The 26078-nt window shown below is 45.5% G+C and overlaps 1 protein-coding gene across 1 annotated transcript; it reads right to left on the bottom strand.

The window, feature by feature from the left end:
- On the bottom strand, positions 1-26078 carry LOC121554679 (acetylcholinesterase-like). Its single transcript, XM_041868351.2, has 11 exons — positions 25694-26078; positions 12190-12607; positions 11720-11824; positions 11247-11460; positions 10867-11130; positions 10343-10525; positions 9856-9954; positions 8930-9125; positions 6256-6448; positions 5767-5945; positions 1-1271 (listed from the first exon to the last, which is right to left on the bottom strand). The coding sequence occupies exons 2-11, from the start codon at positions 12513-12515 to the stop codon at positions 1150-1152; spliced, it is 1881 nt and encodes a 626-aa protein (XP_041724285.2). The 5' UTR covers positions 12516-12607; positions 25694-26078; the 3' UTR covers positions 1-1149.

Genomic DNA, 26078 nt, shown 5'->3' with positions numbered 1-26078 from the left:
ATAGGTGAGAGAGATGGAGGGATGGAGAGGGAGGAATAGATGAGAGATGGAGGGATGGAGAGGGGGATGGAGGAGTGAAACATATCAACCGTTGGTACGGAGACAACATCAGTAGTGGATATATGCAGACAAGTGCATACACAGTTCATAAACACACTATGGATTGAAAGACGTGCACAGAAAACTAATATTAAAGCAGAGTTCAGCGATCATAACACATATAACTACATGTAACATAACACATATAACTACATACAGTGTGACACACACACACACACACACACACACACACACACACGCACACACACACACAGTCTTAACTGTTTCAGTGCAGTTCTTTTCTAACCCAGCACACAGGGATTTACATTGCTCCAGATTCCTAGAATAATATAATAGTTGATCAGTGGTTTTAGGTTTTACATTTGGACCCACGCAGACTCAGACTAGGAAGGAAGGAGGAGGGATGAATGAGATCTAGACTAACGAAAAGTGAACAGATACATAGGTAGACAACAGTAGCTGTTTTAAATAAAGATAATTTAAAATAAGAAGATCGTGAAATTTGTATCAACTGGAAAATAATAAAGTTAAGTAATACAAAAAATATATTAAAAAAGTGTGAGGTGGGTGGGACCCAGAGGTTCAGTCACACACATACAGAGGTACTGTAATGACACACATATTCACACTCTTCATCAATGACCACCTCCTTCCATAACTCCTGTCTGATGAATAGTCTTATGGACCTGCTATACCCTCTGCAATGGAAACCAGAAAAAACACATTGAGTTAAATATAATAGCCTCAACATATCAAGCCTCAACATATCAAGCCTCAACATATCAAGCCTCAACATATCAAGCCTCAACATATCAAACCTCAACATATCAAGCCTCAACATATCAAGCCTCAACATATCAAGCCTCAACATATCAAGCCTCAACATATCAAACCTCAACATATCAAACCTCAACATATCAAGCCTCAACATATCAAACCTCAACATATGAAGCCTCAGCATAACAAGTCTCAACATATCAAACCTCAACATATCAAGCTTCAACATATCAAGCCTCAACATATCACATGAAGACATGTAGGAGAATATGGAAGGACATCTCTCGGCATCTCTCTCTCTCTCCCCTCTCCTCAGAGGTCAGTGCAGCGCTCCTGCTTGCTGTAATGGTCGAACTGGCTCTTCCAATGCATCATGTAGGAGGACCAGCGATGGAACTCCACCTTCCACTGACGCTCTGCCTCGTCTATGTTATCTGGGGAGGAAGAGAGAGCGAGAGAGAGGGGAGCGAGAGAGGGGAGAGAAAGAGAGGGAGAGAGGGAAGAGAGAGAGAGAGAGAGGGGGGAGAGAGAGAGAAAGAGAGAGAGAGAGGGGGGGAGAGAGAGAAAGAGAGAGAGAGCGAGAGGGGAGAGAGAGAGAGAGAGAGAGAGGAGAGAGGGGACAGAGAGAGAGAGAGGGGAGAGAGAGGGGGGAAGGGGGGAGAGAGGGGAGAGAGAAAGAGAGACAGAAAGAGAGAGAGGGGAGAGAGAAAGAGAGACAGAGAGAGAGAGATTACTACAAGTGAAAGACAGTGACCACTCTCACCCACAGATGGAATCACACACTATCAGTCACAGATGGAATCACACACTATCAGTCAAAGAGTCACAGTCAGAGAGGAACCCAGGGTGGGAGACCCTGTTTATCTGACCAGAGGTCATAGGTTAGGGGTCAGAGGATTACCAGACATGTTTCACACAGATCTCTAACATTAACACACAGTGATTTTTGGTATACAAACATGGATCACACACGGAACACACACATACACACACACACTGACGAAGGAGGAGGGAATACTGATGAAGGAGGAGGGAATACTGATGAAGGAGGAGGGAATACTGATGAAGGAGGAGGGAATACTGATGAAGGAGGAGGGAATACTGATGAAGGAGGAGGGAATACTGATGAAGGAGGAGGGAATACTGATGAAGGAGGAGGAAATGAAGGGGAGATTAAATAGGAGTTGTAAATGAAAGATGAAAATAGAAAGATGAGAATGATTTAAAATACCAAAAAAAATACGTAACTTAAGAAAATAACTATAAAAAACGAAGCATAATGTGATAAAACGATATTAGCTAAAAGATAAGAGAATTCTGATTGAAAGGGGAACGGGTGCTGAAGTCAACAATAGAAAGCCTAAGTTAACAGGGACCAGAGTAAAAGGCCCTAGAATGAGTTCAATAAGGTCTGGGCATCGGTGATGTCATAGAAGAGTGGAAGGCCCAGAGGAGTTCCGTGATTCTCTTCATCCTGCTAACCTATGGGCCCTGGTCAAAAGTAGTGCACTAGAGATTAGGGTTCCATTTGGGATAATAATATAATAATAATAATATGCCATTTAGCAGACGCTTTTATCCAAAGCGACTTACAGTCATGCATACATTTTTTTGTGTATGGGTGGTCCCGGGTTCGAACCCACTACCTTGGCGTTACAAGCGCCGTGCTCTACCAGCTGAGCTACAGAGGATGCAATCAGTGCTTAATTTGAGACGGATCCTGCCGGAAACAGGATCCGGCACCTCTCCGTTAATGGACTGTTTTGTTCCAGAACCTATTTGGCCGGATCCTGTACCTCTTCCTGGCATGAAAAATAATTCACTTTTTTCAATATAAAAATTATAATAAAAGCGATCAAAGTTCATTCGAGTTGCCTCTTCGTTAATTCTCCTGCCCCCACAAAAAAACGTTGTGTCGAAAAAGTCGATTCGTTTTGGGCCGGCCCGGGTTTATGGTTTGCGCAACATTATTATTATTATTATTATAATTATAATTATAATTATTATTATTATTATTGTAACCCATGTTTGAGACCAACACGTGGCCGTGGCTGTGTGAAGCGCGCCAGTATCTTTCACATTACTAGAATGAGATTAACTTTCTATGATCTCTCTCCCTCTCTCTGCTCTGATAGACATGAGCCTGCAACTCTCATCTCTCCAGCGTTGCACTTCATCATTTATTTCCTTATAGAATCACAGTGAAGGGTTCTGGAGGAGCTGCAGCACCCCTGATACATTGAAATACATTTGACAAAGTTATAGAATTACTGCTGTCTGTTCAGAAATAAATGAAATCATTCAGAATAGCCTACTACACCATGAGAAGGCCTACAATTTAACCACTGGGGATTAATAGCTTAAAAAAAAAAATATATATATATATATATATATATAGCCTAGTTGTGGATTGTAGCCCAATAACAAGGAATAGCCTACAGTCGGGAACGCGCGGCAAATTTGTCTGTGAAAAAACATGCAGACAAAACAGGCCTTTCGCAATATTTCAAATACAATTGAGGGAAAACACAGGTTGGAAAGCAAATGGCTCCTGCTGAAAAGTGAAGACTCTATGCTGTAGGCTACCAAAATATTTGATCAATTTCCAAATATTGTTTTACAAAAGAGAGAGAGAGAGAGGCTTTTGGCACGAGCACATTGGCCACCACCAGTGAGTGAGATGCGCATCATTGGGTGAGTCAGTGAAACTGGAAAGCATGTTTAGGACTATAACTTCCTCCTCATATTGTAGCCTACAATATGTCTCCACACACTTAGGCATAGGCTATTGATGGATTCAAGACTAGGTCGTTTTCATTGATCTCAGATTCTCAGTTTGCCAGTGTCAAAGTAGCCTGTCATTTCGATAATTTGTGCTGTATTAAAAAAAGATTCTGCCAAAGTCACCAGTCATGTAAAACGACGTAAAATGACGTAGAATTGAATGAAATGCATTTATAAAAGGCCACATTTTTCCCAGATCCAACTTCTTTAAGTGCCTCTACTCTACTGCTCAATGTCACTACGCAAATGAGATGATATGCATGCAATGCTTTATTATAAAGGTGATTTATTTTTCTAATGCGGTCCGGTACCTCAGAACTCCCCAGGTCACCCCCCTCTCGCGCTCACTTTTTGTTCCGGCACCTCCCGATTTACAATTTAACCACTGGATGCAACGTATGGCTCCCGAGAACGCATGCATGGCATATAGAATCCGGAACTAACCTTAAAGTCTATGACATCATTGTCCTACACTTCTTCATCCAATCTGACTCTGGGTCAGTTTAGCAGGAAGGGGTGTAGCTATAGTTTGCAATACTGACCATGAACAAAGTTCCACTGCAAAACCAAACAATCCACATCATCTCACCCCCTCCCCGGTCTCTCTCTCCCCCCGCTCTCTCGCCCCTTCTCTCTCGCTCTCTCTTCTCTCGCCCCCCTCTATCTCTCCTGTCTCAGTTATTTTTATAGTTCTGTCAGTCAGTTGAGTCTTTTCCCTGTAAAAGACAGTTAGCTGCACAGAGCTCCCTCAGAATATTAATTAACCCTCTGTATGAATCAGTTGAATATACAGTACCAGTCAAAAGTTTGGACACACCTACTCATTCCAGGGTTTTTCTTTATTTTTACTATTTTCTACATTGTAGAATAATAGTGAAGACATCAAAACAATGAAATAACACATATGGAATCATGTAGTAACCAAAAAAGTGTTAAACAAATCAAAATATATTTGAGATTTGAGATTCTTCAAAGTAGCCACCCTTTGCCTTGATGACAGCTTTGCACACTATTGGCATTCTCTCAACCAGATTCATGAGGTAGTCACCTGGAATGCATTTCAATTAACAGGTGTGCCTTGTTAAAAAGTTAATTTGTGGAATTTCTTTCCTTGTTAATGTGTTTGAGCCAATCAGTTGTGTTGTGACAAGGGAGGGGTGGTATACAGAAGATAGCCCTATTTGGTAAAAGACCAAGTCCATATTATGGCAAGAACAGCTCAAATAAGCAAAGAGAAACGACAGTCCATCATTACTTTAAGACATGAAGGTCAATCCGGAAAATGTGAAGAACTTTGAAGGTTTCTTCAAGTGCAGTCGCATAAACCATCAAGCGCTATGATGAAACTGGCTCTCATGAGGACCGCCACAGGAATGGAAGACCCAGAGTTACCTCTGCTGCAGAGGATAAGTTCATTAGTGTTACCAGCCTCAGAAATTGCAGCCCAAATAAATGCTTCACAGAGTTCAAGTAACAGACACATCTCAACATCAACTGTTCAGAGGAGACTGCGTGAATCAGGCCTTCATGGTCGAATTGCTGCAAAGAAACCCCTACTAAAGGATACCAATAAGAAGAAGAGACTTGCTTGGGTCAAGAAACACGAGCAATGGACATTAGACCGGTGGAAATCTGTCCAAATGTGAGATTTCTGGTTCCAACTGCCGTGTCTTTGTGAGACGCAGAGTAGGTGAACGGATGATCTCCGCATGTGTGGTTCCCACCGTGAAGCATGGAGGAGGAGGTGTGATGATGTGGGGGTGTTTTGCTAATGACACTGTCTGTGATTTATTTAGAATTCAATTAATATGTGGGAACTCCTTCAAGACTGTTGGAAAAGCATTCTAGGTGACTACCTCATGAAGCTGGTTGAGAGAATGCCAAGAGTGTGCAAAGCTGTCATCAAGGTAAAGGGTGGCTATTTTGAAGAATCTAAAATCTAAAATATATTTTGATTTGTTTAACACGTTTTTGGTTACTACATGATTCCATATGTGTTATTTCATAGTTTTGATGTCGAAAATAGTAAAAATAAAGAAAAACCCTTGAATGAGTAGGTGTGTCCAAACTTTTGACTGGTACTGTATACTTGCAGCCCAATAATTAGTTCAATAATGAATATGCGTGCGTGTGTAACCCCCTTACCGGTGATATTGAGGAGGCGTGGCAGAAAGCGGTTCCAGAATGCACACAGCTGGTTCCGCAGGCCCTTGTGGATCTTTAGAGATTCTGTGTTCAGACCCACGTGTTTTTGCTCACTGTTGGTGAACTGGGGCCACCTCCGCCTGCTATCCACACTGCCGTCAAAATTGATGTTGGGGTTACTGGAGAGAGAGGTGGAAGAGGGTGGAAGGAGGGAGTCAGAGAGAGAGAGAAAGAAAGAGAATAGATTAGGGTTGGACAGCTTTCAGTGTGCTTCCATAGACAGACATACACCCTATACCCTTTAACCCTTCTCTCTCGCTCGCTCTCTCTCTCTCGCTCTCTCTCTCCCTCTTTCTCTCTCTTTCTCTCCCCCTCTCCCCCTCTTTCTCGCTCTCTCCCCCTCTTTCTCTCTCTCTCTCTCTTCTCTCTCTCTCTCTCTCTCTCTTCGCTCTCTTTCTATCCCGCCCGCCCTCTCTCTCTCTCTCTTACCCGGTGCGTGCGAAGTTAGCCCAGTATCTCATCATGCGTCGGCTCAGTTTCTCCTCCTCGGCTGTGTAGTTGAGTCTCTTCTCCAGGGGCATGCCGAACACAAACTCTATCTCGTAACCATGGATAACGCCCATCCACTCAGGCCACGCCAGGTTAGACGCACGGTGGTCAAACAGGTAGAGGTAAACTCCAGCTAGAGAGCATAGAATGACACCAGGACACCAGAATGAATCCCTGACCACTTCATTCACGGTAAGTCGCTAGCTAATACTTGTTTGTGTCTAACTAGCTATGTGTATTGCCTGTGTAAACCTGGAGATTCCACCAAGTAGGTGTAGATATTGCCATAGGCTACTTTGGGCCATTTGGTAAGGTTGTCTCCCCAGCTGGTCTCCGGCAAGTTGAAAGGACATATAGGCAAGCCAAAAATAATCAACTTTTCTAGATACCTAGACTGTTCAAGGGCAGGCAAAGACTGGAAGTAGTTACGCGGCAAATCTAAGACTAGCAAATTAGATCGAGATTAACTTCTCTTGCTAGCCAGCCAGCTAACGTCAGTTAACCAGCGAAAAAGCTAGGCGTAAACAAACAGTGACGTAAGTATAATGCAACAGCTATACTAGCTTTACTGTCAGTGTTAGCAGGTCAGTATAATGTGACAGCTTTACTGTCAGTGTTAGCAGGTCAGTATAATGAGACAGCTTTACTAGCTTTACTGTCAGTGTTAGCAGGTCAGTATAATGAGACAGCTTTACTTGCTTTACTGTCAGTGTTAGCAGGTCAGTATAATGAGACAGCTTTACTGTCAGTGTTAGCAGGTCAGTATAATGAGACAGCTTTACTGTCAGTGTTAGCAGGTCAGTATAATGAGACAGCTTTACTGTCAGTGTTAGCAGGTCAGTATAATGAGACAGCTTTACTAGCTTTACTGTCAGTGTTAGCAGGTCAGTATAATGAGACAGCTTTACTTGCTTTACTGTCAGTGTTAGCAGGTCAGTATAATGAGACAGCTTTACTGTCAGTGTTAGCAGGTCAGTATAATGAGACAGCTTTACTGTCAGTGTTAGCAGGTCAGTATAATGAGACAGCTTTACTTGCTTTACTGTCAGTGTTAGCAGGTCAGTATAATGAGACAGCTTTACTTGCTTTACTGTCAGTGTTAGCAGGTCAGTATAATGAGACAGCTTTACTGTCAGTGTTAGCAGGTCAGTATAATGAGACAGCTTTACTAGCTTTACTGTCAGTGTTAGCAGGTCAGTATAATGAGACAGCTTTACTTGCTTTACTGTCAGTGTTAGCAGGTCAGTATAATGAGACAGCTTTACTGTCAGTGTTAGCAGGTCAGTATAATGAGACAGCTTTACTAGCTTTACTGTCAGTGTTAGCAGGTCAGTATAATGAGACAGCTTTACTTGCTTTACTGTCAGTGTTAGCAGGTCAGTATAATGAGACAGCTTTACTAGCTTTACTGTCAGTGTTAGCAGGTCAGTATAATGAGACAGCTTTACTTGCTTTACTGTCAGTGTTAGCAGGTCAGTATAATGTGACAGCTTTACTGTCAGTGTTAGCAGGTCAGTATAATGAGACAGATTTACTGTCAGTGTTAGCAGGTCAGTATAATGTGACAGCTTTACTGTCAGTGTTAGCAGGTCAGTATAATGAGACAGCTTTACTGTCAGTGTTAGCAGGTCAGTATAATGAGACAGCTTTACTAGCTTTACTGTCAGTGTTAGCAGGTCAGTATAATGAGACAGCTTTACTAGCTTTACTGTCAGTGTTAGCAGGTCAGTATAATGAGACAGCTTTACTTGCTTTACTGTCAGTGTTAGCAGGTCAGTATAATGAGACAGCTTTACTGTCAGTGTTAGCAGGTCAGTATAATGTGACAGCTTTACTGTCAGTGTTAGCAGGTCAGTATAATGCAACAGCTTTACTGTCAGTGTTAGCAGGTCAGTATAATGTGACAGCTTTCCTTGCTTTACTGTCAGTGTTAGCAGGTCAGTATAATGAGACAGCTTTACTGTCAGTGTTAGCAGGTCAGTATAATGTGACAGCTTTACTGTCAGTGTTAGCAGGTCAGTATAATGTGACAGCTTTCCTTGCTTTACTGTCAGTGTTAGCAGGTCAGTATAATGAGACAGCTTTACTAGCTTTACTGTCAGTGTTAGCAGGTCGGGTAACACAGTGGCAGCATACGTATCATGCAAATAATTTGTTGTTGTGCCAAGTATGTTAATAACGACACGTGATGCTGCTGAAAATGTTTATTGAAACGACAGTTTACTTAGGATGACGCCAAAGTTAGGCTAATTACATGGGAGTACCCTACGTCTGTACCCTACTCGGGGGCATGGTCACCTTAAGCCACGCAGGTATCAAACATATTCATGCCAGTAGACTTCTGATTGGCCAGCTCATCCTCCTCAGGAGCAGGAAATAGCAAGCATTTTTTTAACGTCTGTTTGTGATACAAGTTTAAGGTGGGGTTTTAAAAAAAAATCTCACATTTTTGCTTTGCCACAAATAAGAGTATAGGATGAGCCAACAACATTATTTGGGTATGAGGTAACAGAATATGAACTTTTAAAAGTGAGATTTTCACTGAACAGTTACTTTAAAAACCAATCAAGACATGAAATAACATATTTGAAAAACATTCATGAACCATTCTTACCTTGTGAGTTCCCGTCCTTGGTCATGGCCCCAGCGTTACCTGCCTGTTGTCCATTGTTGGCACCCAGGTTAGAGTGGAACTGGGAGTATGTCCTGGCAAAGTGCTGCAGGGGGCAGATGACATTATGGTCTCCGACCACGTCATCCAGGGAGTCTCGGTTCTTTGCTCCGTTGTTCTCATCGAACCAGTCAGTGTACTGCAACACAATAAAACTTTATTAGACCGGTATTCAAACCGGGGACCTTTATACAACACAACTTTATTAGACCGGTATTCAAACCGGGGACCTTTATACAACACAACTTTATTAGACAGGTATTCGAACCTGGAACCTTTATACAACACAACTTTATTCGACCGGTATTCAAACCGGGTACCTTTATACAACACAACTTTATTAGACCGGTATTCAAACCGGGGACTTTAATTCAACACAACTTTATTAGACCAGTATTCAAACCGGGGACCTTTATACAACACAACTTTATTAGACCGGTATTCGAACCTGGGACCTTTATACAACACAACTTTATTAGACCGGTATTCGAACCTGGGACCTTCATACAACACAACTTTATTAGACCGGTATTCGAACTGGGCACCTTTATACAACACAACTTTATTCGACCGGTATTCGAACCGGGCACCTTTTATACAACACAACTTTATTAGACCGGTATACGAACCGGGGACCTTTATACAACACAACTTTATTAGACCGGTATTCAAACCGGGGACCTTTATACAACACAACTTTATTAGACTTGTATTCAAACCGGGGACCTTTATACAACACAACTTTATTAGACTATTTGTTTCACTAATCACACACATCCAGCAACTCTCAAGTTGCCAGATCAATTCAAACTTTTTTTCAGCGCCCGGCTCACCCAGGATTCGAACCAGCAACCTGCTGGTCCACCTACCTGCAGCACCACAGCCTCCTGGCCGATTTCGTTGGCGTGCGGGACACTCAGCTTCACGCTCTCCAGGAAGTCCTCACGGGAGATTAACGACTCGTTGTCCTATGGAGTGCCAATGAAAGATTAGGGTGGAATTGTATCAGTGTCAGTGGAGCGCATACACACACACACACACACACACACACACTAGGGCTGTGACGATACTAGTATCACAATATATTTTCCATGGCAAAAATGAAAACACGAAGCAGAACAAACTCTTTGGTCTTGTTTGAAAGTTTGAAACCTGCTGTATGTAAATTATTGTGTGCTATAGCTTGGAAAATAAATAAATGTGTCTCTGGATGACAACATAATGATGTTTGTTTCCAACATTAGGGCTGTTTTCCTAAAGAAGTTAAATCTGATTTGTGTTTTGTTTCCTTGCAACGATACTAATGAGTATCGCGATACTGGTATCGTCACGGCCCTAACACACACACACACACACCTTGCTGAAGCCGGGGGCTCCGTAGAGGAGGAAGAAGGAGCCCTCATCCTGGTTGACTCCCAGCAGGATTTGGGTGTCTTTGATGTTGCCTGATGACAGCATGGCCTCTGGGTTGTCAGGAAGGACCACGCCATCGATGACCGGCACGAAGGAGAAACGGAAGATGGCCGACCATGGCATGACCTGGAAAAAAAGGTAAATAATATCAAATAAACCATAGGCACCCTATTCACTATATAACTTTACTACTTAATAATGATAAAATATAAATTTCAAAACCTTGACTGTTTATTTCTCTATTTAGCCTAATTGAGAACACATTCCTTAAAAAAGTAAAACATAAAAGTAAAATGAAAAGTTTAAATGCACATGTAAACAAACATTTTAAAGTAAAATATGCATATATACATATAAAGGTAAACATAAATGCAAAGCTTTATGCAAATGTTTTAACTTTGCGTAAAACGTAAATATAAAGGTACACATAAATGTACAACTTTACGTAAAACGTAAATGTAAATTACCTGCCACTCCTGGTCGATGAGGTCCTGGGGGGGCTTGTTACGGAGACAGTCCACCAGCTCTGTGTTGTTACCCCCAGAGGGACAGCCCACCAGCTTCCCCAACATGGCTGCCCTCCGCTGGGCTTCAGCGGGTGTAACAGTGGCCCAGGGACAGTTGGGGACTCCACTCTGGAGGATGGCTCGGGTGAAGGTGGGGCGACTATCTGGAGACAGGAGGTGCATCCCCACAGAGACTGCTCCGGCACTCTCCCCAAAGATGGTCACCTGGGAGTAGTAGTAGTAGTAGTAGTAGTAGTTCATAATATTAATATTGAATTTGTAGAGAGCATCTCCCAAGCACGCAGGCACAAGCGCACACACAAACTCTTTATTATCATTACCTGCTTGGGGTTGCCCCCGAAGATATGTATGTTATCCTGGACCCACTGGAGGGCCATACGTTGGTCTAGGAGCCCCACGTTCCCAGGGGCCTCCGAGGAGCCACGAAGAGCCAGGAAACCAAAGGCCCCGACACGGTAGTTCATGGACACCACCACCACCCTCTCCGAGTTGGCCAGGTAACGTCCGTCGTACACATCCAGGGATGAGGAGCCACTATAGAACAATAGAACATTATTGTCCATATGTTACATGGAACTTTGTCTCTGGATAGAGAGCATGTTGTGTTTTGTTCATTTCTCACTCAGATATCATACACACCAAGCACCCCTGGATGGAGAGTATGTTGTGCTTTGCATAAGGGCACAATGGTAGTTAGGGGATTGTTGTTAGGATGTGAACCCAGCAGTCCTCTAGTTGCCAGATCAAACCCTCCAGTTACAGGCCCATCTCCTTAGCCCACTGGGCTACCTACCTGTAGAAGCCTCCACCGTAGATCCACACCATCACAGTGAGGTTGTGAGGTCTGGGGGAGGCCGGGACCCAGACGTTGAGGTAGAGGCAGTCCTCACTCATCTCCCTGTTGGAATCAAATCAAATCAAACTGTATTTATTAAACATTGTGCCCTTGCTAGCTACCATCACAACTGGTATAATCAAACTTTATTTCAAGAAGTCATTTTAAAACCACAAACACACTTTACAGTTAAATAATGAAAGGAAGTAAAATAGAAGAAAAGAGATGAATAAAATAACATTGAAACACAACGTATGTCCTAAATAGTGCACTGCTTTTGAACAGAGTCCTATGAGCCCTGGTCAAAAGTACTGCACTAAATAGGGAATATAGTGCATTTAGGGACGCAACCAGAGGATGTCTAAAACAATCAACCATTTGGGGTTACATATCTCGGAACACTGGAAAATGTCAAAGTAAATGTAAACCTGTTGGGGTTCCACATCTCAGATCCTTGGAACCCGGGGAAAGAGGTGTCAACGAACTGATAGCAGGCGTTGGGGTAGGAGCTAGCGTCAAACACGCCCAACCACGGCTTCTTGGGCTCCGCCTTACGGAAGCGCTTCTTGCCCAGCGGGGGCTCGGCGAATGGGATGCCAAGGAAAGCGGTCACGTGACTCCTGTCGGGCGTCGGTAGGCGGATGCCGCGTATGCTTCCTGCCTGCGTTGTGACGATGACTTCCGGAGAGTCGCTCTGGGAACAAGAGAGTGAGGCGAGGACTGAGAGGAGGAGCAAGACGGTGGAGGTCTTCATGATGTTGTTGTTGTCTGTGTTGTTTACTTCCTGGTTCTGGTTTCAGGTAGTTAGACGTTTGTGGTCTCTGTTCTGTCTGGAGTCCCTCAGATCTAGAGGAAGAGAGGGAGAGAGAGAGAGAGAGATAAATACAGATACAGATATATACGGAGGAAGAAAGAAATGAGGTTGGAAAAAGGGAGAGAGGGAGGCTTGGAAAAAGGGCGAGAGGGAGGCTTGGAAAAAGGTAGAGAGAGAGGCTTGGAAAAAGGTAGAGAGAGAGGCTTGGAAAAAGGTAGAGAGGGAGACTTGGAAAAAAGGAGAGAGAGAGGCTTGGAAAAAGGGAGAGAGAGAGGCTTGGAAAAAGGGAGAGAGGGAGGCTTGGAAAAAGGGAGAGAGGGAGGCTTGGAAAAAGGGAGAGAGGGAGGCTTGGAAAAAGACAGTGGGGCTTGATAGGGATTTACTAAGCGACTGCGTGAGGTTTAATAAGACAAGGGAAAGGAAATAACTTGAAGCAATATTCAATATTGAAGGAAAAGATGACACTGTAGGAGTCAAATGAATCAGACCAACTCAGCTGATAGGGCCGCAAGGATCTCTAAAACACACACCACACACGCGAGGTTGTAGGTTGTTGTTTATGTTTTGCGATGTGTGGTTGCCATAGCGACATGATTAGTTTGGGAGGCACATCGGGGATAGGGGTACATGACTTCCACTGCAGGTCTGTGTGTGTGTGGACTATTTCTGTTCTCCTCTGTCTTCACTGTATGTAGCTCTATTCTCGTGGTGTCACCTCTCTCCCGATCCCCTCACACGCACGCACACACACATAAACCAACTGCTGCTGTACACGAATATGGCATCGTCACATACAGTACCAGTCAAAAGTTTGGACACACCTACTCATTCAAGGGTTTTTCTTTATATTTACTATTTTCTACATTGTAGAATAATAGTGAAGACATCACAACTATGAAATAACACATATGGAATCATATCGTAACCAAAAAAGTGTTAAACAAATCCAAATATATTTTAGATTTTAGATTCTTCAAAGTAGCCACCTTTTGCCTTGATGACAGCTTTGCACACTCTTGGCATTCTCTCAACCAGCTTCATGAGGTAGTCACCTGGAATGCATTTCAATTAACAGGTGTGCCTTGTTAAAAAAGTTAATTTGTGGAATTTATTTCCTTATTAATGCGTTTGAGCCAATCAGTTGTGTTGTGACAAGGTAGGGGTGGTATACAGAAGATAGCCCTACATTTTACATTTTAGTCATTTAGCAGACGCACTTGGTAAAAGACCAAGTCCATATTATGGTAACAGCTCAAATAAGCAAAGAGAAACGACAGTCCATCATTACTTTAAGACAAGAACGTCAGTCAATCCGGAAAATTGGTATAAAAACATACTAAAATCACCAGGAATTCAGCTAAAAAATGTGTATAATTTAGGAAATCTGTTCCCAAGTATTCCTCCCTAAAAAACTAAAATACACGAGAGAGAGAGAGAGAGAGAGAGAGAGAGAGAGAGAGTAGGAAAGGGGGAGAGAAGAGGGGAGAGGAGGTGAGAGAGGTGTCCGTTCCTGAATTAGCTCCTGGAATCTGTGTATGAAGTTCACAGGGGGATATGTTTCAGTGTGGAGGCTTACACCGCTGTCATTTATACGTTGTATACACACACACGCGCTCTTCTCTCTCACTCGTTCACTCTCAGCCTCCCCTCTGTCTATCTCTTTCTCTCCCTCCATCTCTTTCCATCTCTCTCTTGTTCTCTGACTGAGCCTCAGCGTAACCTCTGTCTTGGTTGCTGTGGAAACACTGGGCCCATAAAATCTACTGAATCCACTATGTCTCCTGAGTGGCGCAGTGGTCTAAGGCACTGCATCGCAGTGCTAACTGTGCCACTAGAGATCCTGGTTCGAATCCAGGCTCTGTCGCAGCCGGCCGCGACCGGGAGACTCATGGGCGGCGCACAGTTGTCCAGGGTAGGGGAGGGAATGGCCGGCAGGGATGTAGCTCAGTTGATAGAGCATGGTGTTTGCAACGCCAGGGTTGTGGGTTCGATTCCCACGGGGGGCCAGTATAAAAAAATAATAATATATATTCACTAACTGTAAGTTGCTCTGGATAAGAGCGTCTGCTAAATGACTAAAATGTAAATGATGTCTCTTTAACTATCTTCCTTTCCTCCTCTCCTCTTCCATTTCTCTGTCTCTCTCTCTCATCCTGTACTCCACTATATACACCACATGACCAAACGTATGTGGACACCGGCACGTCAAACATCTCACTCCAAAATCATGGGTATTAATATGGAGTTTGTCCCCCCTTTGCTGCTATAACAGCCTCCACTCTTCTGGGAAGGCTTTCCACTAGATGTTGGAACATTGCTGCGGGGACTTGCTTCCATTCAGCCACAAGAGCATTAGTGAGGTTGGGCACTGATGTTGGGCGATTAGCCCTGGCTCGCAGTCGGCGTTCCAATTCATCCCAAAGGTGTTCGATGAGATTGAGGTCAGGGCTCTGTGCAGGCCAGTCAAGTTCTTCCACACCGATTTCGACAAACCATTTCTGTATGGACCTTGCTTTGTGCACGGGGGCATTGTCATGCTGAAACAGGAAAGACCCTCCCCAAACTGTTGCAACAAAGTTGGAAGCACAGAATTGTCTAGAATGTAATTTTTTGCTGTAGCGTTAAGATTTCCCTTCACTGGAACTAAGGGGCCTATCCCAAACCATGAAAAACAGCCCCAGACCACTATTCCTTCTCTACCAAACTTTACAATTGGCACTATGCATTTTGGTAGGTAGCGTTCTCCGTTTCCACTGCTCCAGCGTCCAATGGCGGCAAGCTTTACACCACTCCAGCCGACGCTTGGCATTGCGAATGGTGATCTTAGGCTTGTGTGCGGCTGCTTTGCCATGGAAACCCATTTCATGAAGCACCCGACAAACAGTTATTGCACTGACGTTGCTTCCAGAGGCAGTTTGGAACTCGGTAGTGAGTGTTGCAATCGAGAACAGACCATTTTCCAGCACTCGGCAGTCCCGTTCTGTGAACTTGTGTGGCCTACCACTTCGAGCCGTTGTTGCTCTTAGACGTTTCCACTTCACAATAACAACATTTACAGTTGACCGGGGCATCTCTAGCAGAGCAGACATTTGATGAACTGACTTGTTGGAAAAGTGGCATCTTATAACGGTGCCACGTTGAAAGTCACTGAGCCCCTCATTAAGGACATTCTACTGCCAATGTTTGTCTATGGAGATTGCATGTCTGTGTGCTCGATTTTATACACCTGTCAGCAAAGAGTGTGGTTGAAATAGCCAAATCCACTAATTTGAAGGGGTGTCCACATACTTTTGTTTATCTAGTGTATATCCCTAAGGGACTGAATACATTCCTTTCCATCCCCCCAATACAATTCCACAGGTCAAGTGCCAAACTAGCAGCAATGGCACTGGTGACATCACTCTGGTTACATTGGTCTAGTTCCACTATAAACTGCTTCTGAGAGAGCAACAGAGACTGTTTTAGTCTACTACACAGGCTGTAGACTAGACTGTAGAGAGACTGTTTTAGTCTACTATACACGCTGTAGACTAGACTGTAGAAACTGTTTAAGTTTACAGCTATTCTATAGTGTACTGTAGAGAGGCTCAATGAATACCCACTTCTGAAAGAGCAACAGAGACTGTGTATCTACTATAGAGGCACATTTTTATATTCCTGAACTTATTTAGGCTTGCCATAACAAAGGGGTTTAATACTAATCGTTTCAAGACATTTCCGTTTTAAAATTTTTAATCAATTTGAAAAAAATTCTACAAAACATCATTTCACTTTGACATTATGGGGTATTGTGTGTAGGCCTGTGACAACAAATCTCAATTTAATCCATTTTAAATTCAGGCTGTAAGACAACAAAATGTGGATAAAGTCAAGGGGTGTGGATAGTTTCTGAAGGCACTGTACATGCACACACGTACACACACGGCCACGCAGACGCACACTCACACACACACTCACACAATGTCACACACACAGGCACGCATGCGCACACACACACAAAGGGTCATTTTTTTACTTTTAGTGAAGCGCGCCCCGATCTGTCACTCTGGGTGACATGGCAGACCTAGCTATACGCCTCCAGGACACTGACAGTTTGATGAGCATGGGCTAATGTTTCACCCTACAGACACAGACACAGACGCACACACACACACACACACACACACACACACACACACACACCATTATTGGAGGCAGGCAACCACACAATGTTGGGCGATGTCAACCTTTGTCCTATCGTGATTACGTACCCATAAAACATAGTGATAAACGATGCTATCGCCCCCAATGGCCACGCCCCCAAAAATACTAATAATAAATAATAGAAACAATTGGGCTATAGTGCGGAATCGAATGCAACTGGACAAATCCTGATGAAAGATAATGTTGTTGAAAGCCTGGACGAATCCTGATGAAAGATAATGTTGTTGAAAGCCTGGACGAATCCTGATGAAAGATAATGTTGTTGAAAGCCTGGACGAATCCTGATGAAAGATAATGTTGTTGAAAGCCTGGACGAATCCTGATGAAAGATAATGTTGTTGAAAGCCTGGACGAATCCTGATGAAAGATAATGTTGTTGAAAGCCTGGACGATTCATGATGAAAGATAATGTTGTTGAAAGCCTGGACAAATCCTGATGAAAGATAATGTTGTTGAAAGCCTGGACGAATCCTGATGAAAGATAATGTTGTTGAAAGCCTGGACGAATCCTGATGAAAGATAATGTTGTTGAAAGCCTGGGCAGAGGATGTGCAGGCAATGGCAAATATTTTTTTAAAATTATTTCTGGTGGAGTAGTAGAACAGGTTTGAGTGTGTCTTTCTGTCTGTGTGGCGAGCACATGATGGAATAGTGACTGTCTGATGAGGAACGGGCTGTCTTACCGTAGTGAGCTAGGTTATAGGACTACGTCATGATGGAGTAGTGACTGTCTGATGAGGAACGGGCTGTCTTACCGTAGTGAGCTAGGTTATAGGACTACGTCATGATGGAATAGTGACTGTCTGATGAGGAACGGGCTGTCTTAACGTAGTGAGCTAGGTTATAGGACTACGTCATGATGGAGTAGTGACTGTCTGATGAGGAACGGGCTGTCTTACCGTAGTGAGCCAGGTTATAGGACTACGTCATGATGGAATAGTGACTGTCTGATGAGGAACGGGCTGTCTTACCATAGTGAGCTAGGTTATAGGACTACGTCATGATGGAATAGTGACTGTCTGATGAGGAACGGGCTGTCTTACCGTAGTGAGCTAGGTTATAGGACTACGTCATGATGGAGTAGTGACTGTCTGATGAGGAACGGGCTGTCTTACCGTAGTGAGCTAGGTTATAGGACTACATCATGATGGAGTAGTGACTGTCTGATGAGGAACGGGCTGTCTTACCGTAGTGAGCTAGGTTATAGGACTACATCATGATGGAGTAGTGACTGTCTGATGAGGAACGGGCTGTCTTACCGTAGTGAGCCAGGTTATAGGACTACATCATGATGGAGTAGTGACTGTCTGATGAGGAACGGACTGTCTTACCGTAGTGAGCTAGGTTATAGGACTACATCATGATGGAATAGTGACTGTCTGATGAGGAACGGGCTGTCTTACCGTAGTGAGCCAGGTTATAGGACTACATCATGATGGAGTAGTGACTGTCTGATGAGGAACGGACTGTCTTACCGTAGTGAGCTAGGTTATAGGACTACATCATGATGGAATAGTGACTGTCTGATGAGGAACGGGCTGTCTTACCGTAGTGAGCCAGGTTATAGGACTACATCATGATGGAGTAGTGACTGTCTGATGAGGAACGGGCTGTCTTACCGTAGTGAGCTAGGTTATAGGACTACGTCATGATGGAATAGTGACTGTCTGATGAGGAACGGGCTGTCTTACCGTAGTGAGCTAGGTTATAGGACTACATCATGATGGAATAGTGACTGTCTGATGAGGAACGGGCTGTCTTACCGTAGTGAGCTAGGTTATAGGACTACGTCATGATGGAATAGTGACTGTCTGATGAGGAACGGGCTGTCTTACCGTAGTGAGCCAGGTTATAGGACTACATCATGATGGAATAGTGACTGTCTGATGAGGAACGGGCTGTCTTACCGTAGTGAGCTAGGTTATAGGACTACATCATGATGGAATAGTGACTGTCTGATGAGGAACGGGCTGTCTTACCGTAGTGAGCTAGGTTATAGGACTACATCATGATGGAATAGTGACTGTCTGATGAGGAACGGGCTGTCTTACCGTAGTGAGCTAGGTTATAGGACTACATCATGATGGAGTAGTGACGGTCTGATGAGGAACGGGCTGTCTTACCGTAGTGAGCCAGGTTATAGGACTACATCATGGGCTGGATAGAAGCAGCCTACCGTCTTCACAACTGGATAATAATTGCTTCATTTGCCTAATACAATAATAGAAAAATAAACAATATTGTTTTCTGACTGGACATTTTTTACTGCTTTGGTGGAATTCTCCGCTCTGTCTGGCCTACATCCCTCTCTTGCGTTCTGTAGACTATGTAACTTTGTTTGAAATAGACTATAGCATATAGGAATACTCAGAATATCATGTACTGTCCTGCTGTGTACTGTCCTGCTGAGTACTGTCCTGCTGAGTACTGTCCTGCTGAGTACTGTCCTGCTGAGTACTGTTCTGCTGTGTGCTGTCCCGCTGTGTGCTGTCCCGCTGAGTACTGTTCTGCTGAGTGCTATCCTGCTGTGTGCTGTCCTGCTGTGTACTGTCCTGCTGAGTACTGTCCTGCTGAGTACTGTCCTGCTGAGTACTGTCCTGCTGAGTACTGTCCTGCTGAGTACTGTCCTGCTGAGTACTGTCCTGCTGAGTGCTATCCTGCTGTGTGCTGTCCTGCTGTGTACTGTCCTGCTGAGTACTGTCCTGCTGAGTACTGTCCTGCTGAATGCTGTCCTGCTGAGTGCTGTCCTGCTGTGTGCTCTCCCGCTGTGTGCTGTCCTGCTGAGTACTGTCCTGCTGTGTGCTGTCCTGCTGAGTACTGTTCCGCTGTGTGCTGTTCCGCTGTGTGCTGCCCCGCTGAGTACTGCTCCGCTGTGTGCTGTTCCGCTGTGTGCTGCCCCGCTGTGTGCTGCCCCACTGTGTACTGTCCCGCTGTGTGCTGCCCCGCTGTGTGCTGCCCCGCTGTGTGCTGCCCCGCTGTGTGCTGCCCCGCTGTGTGCTGTCCTGCTGAGTAATGTTCGCTGTGTGCTGTTCCGCTGTGTGCTGTTCCGCTGTGTGCTGTCCTGCTGAGTACTGCTCCGCTGTGTGCTGTTCCGCTGTGTGCTGTCCCGCTGTGTGCCCCCCCCGCTGTGTGCTGCGAGACCATCGTCTGTCACATCATGATGTCATCACCATCGACGATGGCTGTCAATCATTGTCAATAGACGACGCTATCGTAATATCGCCCAACCTTACTACACAGAGCCTATTGGCTATCCAATATAGGCCTTTTTCGTTGAAGAACAACAAATACTAGACTACTAGACATGGGCAGGCATGGTCCAGTGTGCGCGCTATCAGGAAGAAAAGACCATTAGGCCCTGCGACCACCTCTCCAGGGACTACAGTGGTCGGTTACAGTGTTGTTTTACAAGGTCAGCCATAGAGGTACGGCGCCCCTGGAGCAAATTAGGGTTAAGTGCCTTGTTCAAGGGCACATCGACAGATGAATCTCCTTGTCGGCTCGGGTATTCGAACCAGCGACCTTTCGGTTACTGGCCCAACGATCTTACCAAATGAATCAAATAAAATACATTTTTATTTGTCACATGCTTCATAAACAACAGGTGTGGACTAACAGGGAAACGCTAACTTATGGGCCCTTCCCAACAATGCAGACAAAAAGAAAATAGAGAAATAATAGAAACGTAAAACATGTAATAAAAGTAATAATAAATACACAATGAGTAACGATAACTTGGCTATGTACAAGGGGTACCAGTACCGAGTGGATGTGCAGGGGTACGAGGAAGTTGAGGTAGATATGTACATAGTACTAGTACTAGTAATAAAGTGACAGATAAACAGTAGCAGCAGTGTATGTGATGAGTCAAAAGAAGTTAGTGCAAAAAGGGTCAATGCAGATAGTTAAATAGTTAACCAAATAGCTATTTAGCAGTCTTATGGCTTGGGGGAAGAAGCTGTTCAGGGTCCTGTTGGTTTCACACTTGGTGCATCGGTACCGCTTGCCGTGTGGTAGCAGAGAGAACAGTCTATGACTTGGGTAGCTGGAGTCTGACAATTGTTAGGGCCTTCCTCTGACACCGCCTGGTATAGAGGTCCTGGATGGCAGGGAGCTCGGCCCCAGTGATGTACTGGGCCGTACGCACTACCCTCTGTATCGCTTTGCAGTCAGATGCCAAGCAGTTGCCATACCAAGCTGTGATGCAGCCAGTCAAGATGCTCTCGATGGTGCAGCTGTATAACATTTTAAGGATCTGAGAGCCCAAATCTTTTCAGCTTCCTGAGGGGGAAGAGGCGTTGTCATGCCCTCTTCACAACTGTGTTGGTGTGTCTGGACCACGATAGATCCTTAGTGATGTGGACACCGCTCTACTACAGCGGAGTTGATGTGTTTGGATATCAACATGTCTTCTTTCCCACAGTAAAGTTTATGAAATGCTGGCCTGATAAATTGCAGGGATTACATTTGGAAACCCAAGCTTTAGTATAGGCTTCTCTAGCCATGCGCAAATGGAGGTATAGTACCGAACCTACCGAGTTGATTTATGATTTCTAGAATGTTTTAATTATATTCCCAGACTTTTCACTGTATTTTTTTACAATTTGTATTGTGTTAAATATTAGCCACTATCAGTAGCCACCGTCACATATACCCACATACATTTACAACTGTCACTTTAGTGTTAGTTTCCTTACATTTGGCATCATTACATGACATCATTAAATGTACCTTTCATTCCTCTGTCATGTTTGAGTGGTTGTTCCTGAGGATCGCTAGCAATAGTGGATCATATTAGGCTAACGTATTACAAGTTGTGCAATAATTGGGGCCATGTAGCCTATTTGAATCATTATGGAACGCAGGCCACAGGTAGCAGTTTAAACCTGGAGCCTGACGCATGACTGCACCGTTGTCACTGGACCGTTGTCATCACGGTTCCATGAGGATCATTAGGGTAGATTTATAGGACTACTCTTCAACCCCTATTGTACACTCTAACCTTCCAACATTTAATGGATTGAACAATTGAATGGCAACTTTCAGGATGAATCAAACCACTGTATTTTTGATTCACCCAATATACTTTGTGCATAAAGTCTCTCCAACCCAGTTTTTTATTATTATTCATAAATACTTTCCTAACGTTAAATAATATACAGAATATTCTTTATCTACAAATTGTGTCACGCCCTGACTCTAGGGACTGGTGTTTGTTGAGTCAGGGTGTGTATTTTCTGTGTTGTGTTGTGCTATGTCAATGTTCTATGTTTAAGATCTAGAATGTGTAGATCTATGTTGGCCTGTGTGGTTCCCAATCAGAGGCAGCTGTCGCTCGTTGTCTCTGATTGGGGACCATACTTAGGCAGCCTTTTGGCACCTGTTAGTGGTGGGATCTTGTTCCGTGTAAGGTATGTTGTGTGTATGCTACCTTGGACTTCACGTTTCGTTTGTTGTTTTGTCGTGGTGTTTAGCCGTAAATAAACATGTATGCTTATCACGCTGCGTGTTCAGGAGCAAACGCCGGGAATTCAACGGGAGGTTACATTAGTTGATTTCCTCCTCGGTTGGGGGAGAATTACGGAGGAAGAGGCCGTCCGTTACTGGAGGGCGATGAATGAGGATGCCCAGGTAGGAGAGGAGAAACGGCGCCAACAGTGCCGACGACGGAGACCGGAGAGGCAACCCCAAGACAATTTTTGGGGCGGGCACACGGTGTGGACGACGAGGCAGCAGGAGGCTGCGACAAGGCGATTCTGCAGGTTAGGAGGCCACCAGGTTACGGGGGCTATTGGTTCAGAGGGAGCAGGAGTTATTTGGTCAGAGGGAGGAGCTACAGGAGGCTATAAGGGAGAAGGAGAGTGTAGAGGCACGGCGAGAGGAGCTGGTTAGACAGTCCCGCTCCTCGCACCAAGCAAGTGGTGCGTGTCGCCAGTCCGGTCCGGCCCGTTCCTGATCCCCGCACTAAGCCAGTGGTGCGTGTTCCCAGTACGGCCCGACCCATTCCTGCTTCCCGCACAAGGCCAGTGGTGTGTGTTCCCAGTACGGTCCGGCCCGTTCCTGCTCCCCGCATTAAGCCAGTGGTGCGTGTTCCCAGTACGGCCCGACCCGTTCCTGCTCCCCGCACTAAGCCAGTGGTGTGTGTTCCCAGTACGGCCCGACCCGTTCCAGCTCCCCGCACTAAGCCAGTGGTGCGCGTCGCCAGCCCGGTCCAGCCTGTTCCTGTCACTCGCACCAAACCAGTGGTGCGCGTCGCCAGCCCGGCCTGTTCCTGCCCCTCGCACCAAACCGGTGGTGCGCGTTGCCAGACCGGCCCGGTCCGTTCCTGCCCCTCGCACCAAACCGGTGATGCACGTCGCCAGCCCGGCCCGGCCTGTTCCTGTGCCTCGCACCAAGCCAGTGGTGCGCGTCGCCAGCCCGGTCCGGCCTGTTCCTGTCCCTCGCACCAAGCCAGTGGTGCGCGTCGCCAGCCCGGTCCGGCCTGTGCCCGCACCAAGCCAGTGGTGCGCGTCGCCAGCCCGGTCCGGCCTGTTCCAGTCCCTCGCACCAAGCCAGTGGTGCACGTCGCCAGCCCGGTCCGGCCTGTTCCCGCTCCCCGCACCAAGCCAGTGGTGCGCGTCGTCAGCCCGGTCCGGCCCGTTCCTGCTCCCCGCACCAAGCCAGTGGTGCGTGTGTCCAGTCCGGCACGGCCCGTGCCTGTTCCACCGGTGCCTGGTCCGGCACCGGTCAGCTGCTCCACTCCGGAGCCAGAGGAATCCGCTCCACCGGGGTCTGGTCCAGCTCCGGTCAGCTGCTCCACTCCGGAGCCAGAGCAATCCGCTCCACCGGTGCCTGATCCAACTCCAGTCAGCGGCTCCACTCCGGAGCCAGAGCAGCTCGATCCACCATCGTCGGGTCCAGCTCCAGTCAGCGGTTCCAGTCCAGACCCAGACGTCAGCCCCTCTCCAGGTTCGGGGTCTCCCACACCAGGGTCCAGACAGGGCCTGGCGTATCGTGGGAGGAAGGAGAGGGGAAGCAGCGCGCCGAGGTCCAGACCAGACCAGGGGCGCAACAGGGAGGTAGAGAGTAAGTGGTGGTCACGCCCGGAGCCGGATCCGCCTCCGAGGCGGAATGCCCACCCGGCCCCTACCCTGTTATGTTTATGTGGCGCGGTCGGAGTCCCCATCTTTGGGGGGTACTGTCACGCCCTGACTCTAGGGACTGGTGTTTGTTGAGTCAGGGTGTGTATTTTCTGTGTTGTGTTTGCTATGTCGATGTTCTATGTTTAAGATCTAGAATGTGTAGATCTATGTTGGCCTGTGTGGTTCCCAATCAGAGGCAGCTGTTGCTCGTTGTCTCTGATTGGGGCCAATACTTAGGCAGCCTTTTGGCACCTGTTAGTGGTGGGATCTTGTTCCGTGTAAGGTATGTTGTGTGTATGCTACCTTGGACTTCACGTTTCGTTTGTTGTTTTGTCGTGGTGTTTAGCCGTAAATAAACATGTATGCTTATCACGCTGCGCCTTGGTCCTTCTCGTTCGTAAACGATCGTGACAAATTGGTCCTGAAAAGGAGACAAATATGCGTGTATTTACATGGCTTTCTTTCATTGATCCCTAATATTCTGACTCGTTCTCTCCATATGTTCTAGTGTCTGTCGAGAAATGTTTAATTAAAAGGTACACCAAATTTAAAGGGATGGATTTAGATAAATATACTGAAAACCCTATTGAATGAAAACTCCACAAGAAAAGCTGTTGACCAGCAAGGTTTTCAGCGGATGAATAAAATGTATTCAGTGCATGCAAGGGAACCACGCCTGCAAAGTCCATTATGCACCTGCATAAGATAATAATAATAATAATAATATCAACTGCTAAGAAGTGCATAGGGAAGGCGTACAGGTGTTAGTCAAGGTAAACAAAACGTCATTTTAGTCCAAATACTTTACGCGCGCCTCTCTCTCGCTCTCTGTGTGCCCACGCGCCACTCACAAGATGCCATCCTCCTGCTTTTAATCAAATTATAGAGCACATATCCATCCATCAATCTAGGCCTATCTATCAATCAATCTATCTATCTCTATGGAGTAGCTTATAAATTATCTTGTAACAAGGCTATAACACGATTCCGGTGTACTGATAGGCAAGACCTATAGCCTATAGTCTGAAGATGATATGACATAATGGCAGCAAACCAAGCCATCTTATTTTAGCACCATAGACAGACATTATGCAACATCAAGCAGCATCACACACACACACACTGGCTCCCGGTAGAGTCCCGGTTACCCAGCTACATTAGTAAGCCTAATAATGCTATTACATCAATGGAATGACATGGAAGGAGACAGCCATGATCTAATGGACAATGAAAGATAATAGGCCTAATAATAATAGTAATAGTAATTATTAGGCCTACAAATTCCAAATTGCTCAACTAAATGGTTTCATCAGCCACAATTTAATTTGCCCCATAATAATTAAGCCTAGCTATATAGTACCGTATGTTACGTTTCGCATCCAGCACCCACTGTCTATGAAATCTATTACAAACACGACAGACGAGACATCGCCACTGTCTGCGGCCCTCAAAACCAAACAGATGTGCCCAAGGAGAGGAACGCCAACAAACACACGTGTCTCGCTCTGTGGTCTCAACATGGAAGGCGCGTCACACACGCAACAGCACAGTAGAGTATACACCACCACACTCACGCACGCACGCACTCTCTCTCTCTACATCAAATGAATATCCCACATTCGAATGTTCCAATTCCATTTCACTCACCGACGAGACTGACAGAGGCGCGAGACTAGATCGAGTCATTTCCAGCAAAATGTCTATAAAAGGACAGACAGCAGCTGCTGCTGCAAGCACGGAGCCCGAGCCGAACCGAGCGCGCCACTGGGCTCAGGCTGTGCGTTTTTACCTTACCTGGCAAGTTAGTAGCCTAGTGGGTCCTTCAGAGGCCAAAACCAATCCAACCCGGCTACAGACGCTGCTTCGCAGAATCCCCTGGGAGGCAAGCGACCCTCCTCGCCCTGTCAATCTCTTTAGACTACGTTAAACCCCGTGTCCTACGCACAGTTAGGGGGTGAGGGAGGGTTTCTAGTCGGGGAGCAAAGACGCGTGGTTTAATTATGGTCTTCGCTTCTTTGCTGTCAGCCCTAGATGTTTATATAATGTGCCCGTCTCTCTCTCTCTCTCTCTCTCTCTCTCTCTCTCTCTCTCTCTCTCTCTCTCTCTCCAATTCAATTCAATTATCTCTGTATTGAGTGGAGGTAGTGTCAGACCCGTACTATGCTGTTAGGACGACCGG

Source organism: Coregonus clupeaformis, chromosome 39 (assembly GCF_020615455.1).
Source record: "Coregonus clupeaformis isolate EN_2021a chromosome 39, ASM2061545v1, whole genome shotgun sequence".
NCBI lineage: Eukaryota > Metazoa > Chordata > Actinopteri > Salmoniformes > Salmonidae > Coregonus > Coregonus clupeaformis.
This window is presented reverse-complemented; position numbering and strand designations above follow the sequence as displayed.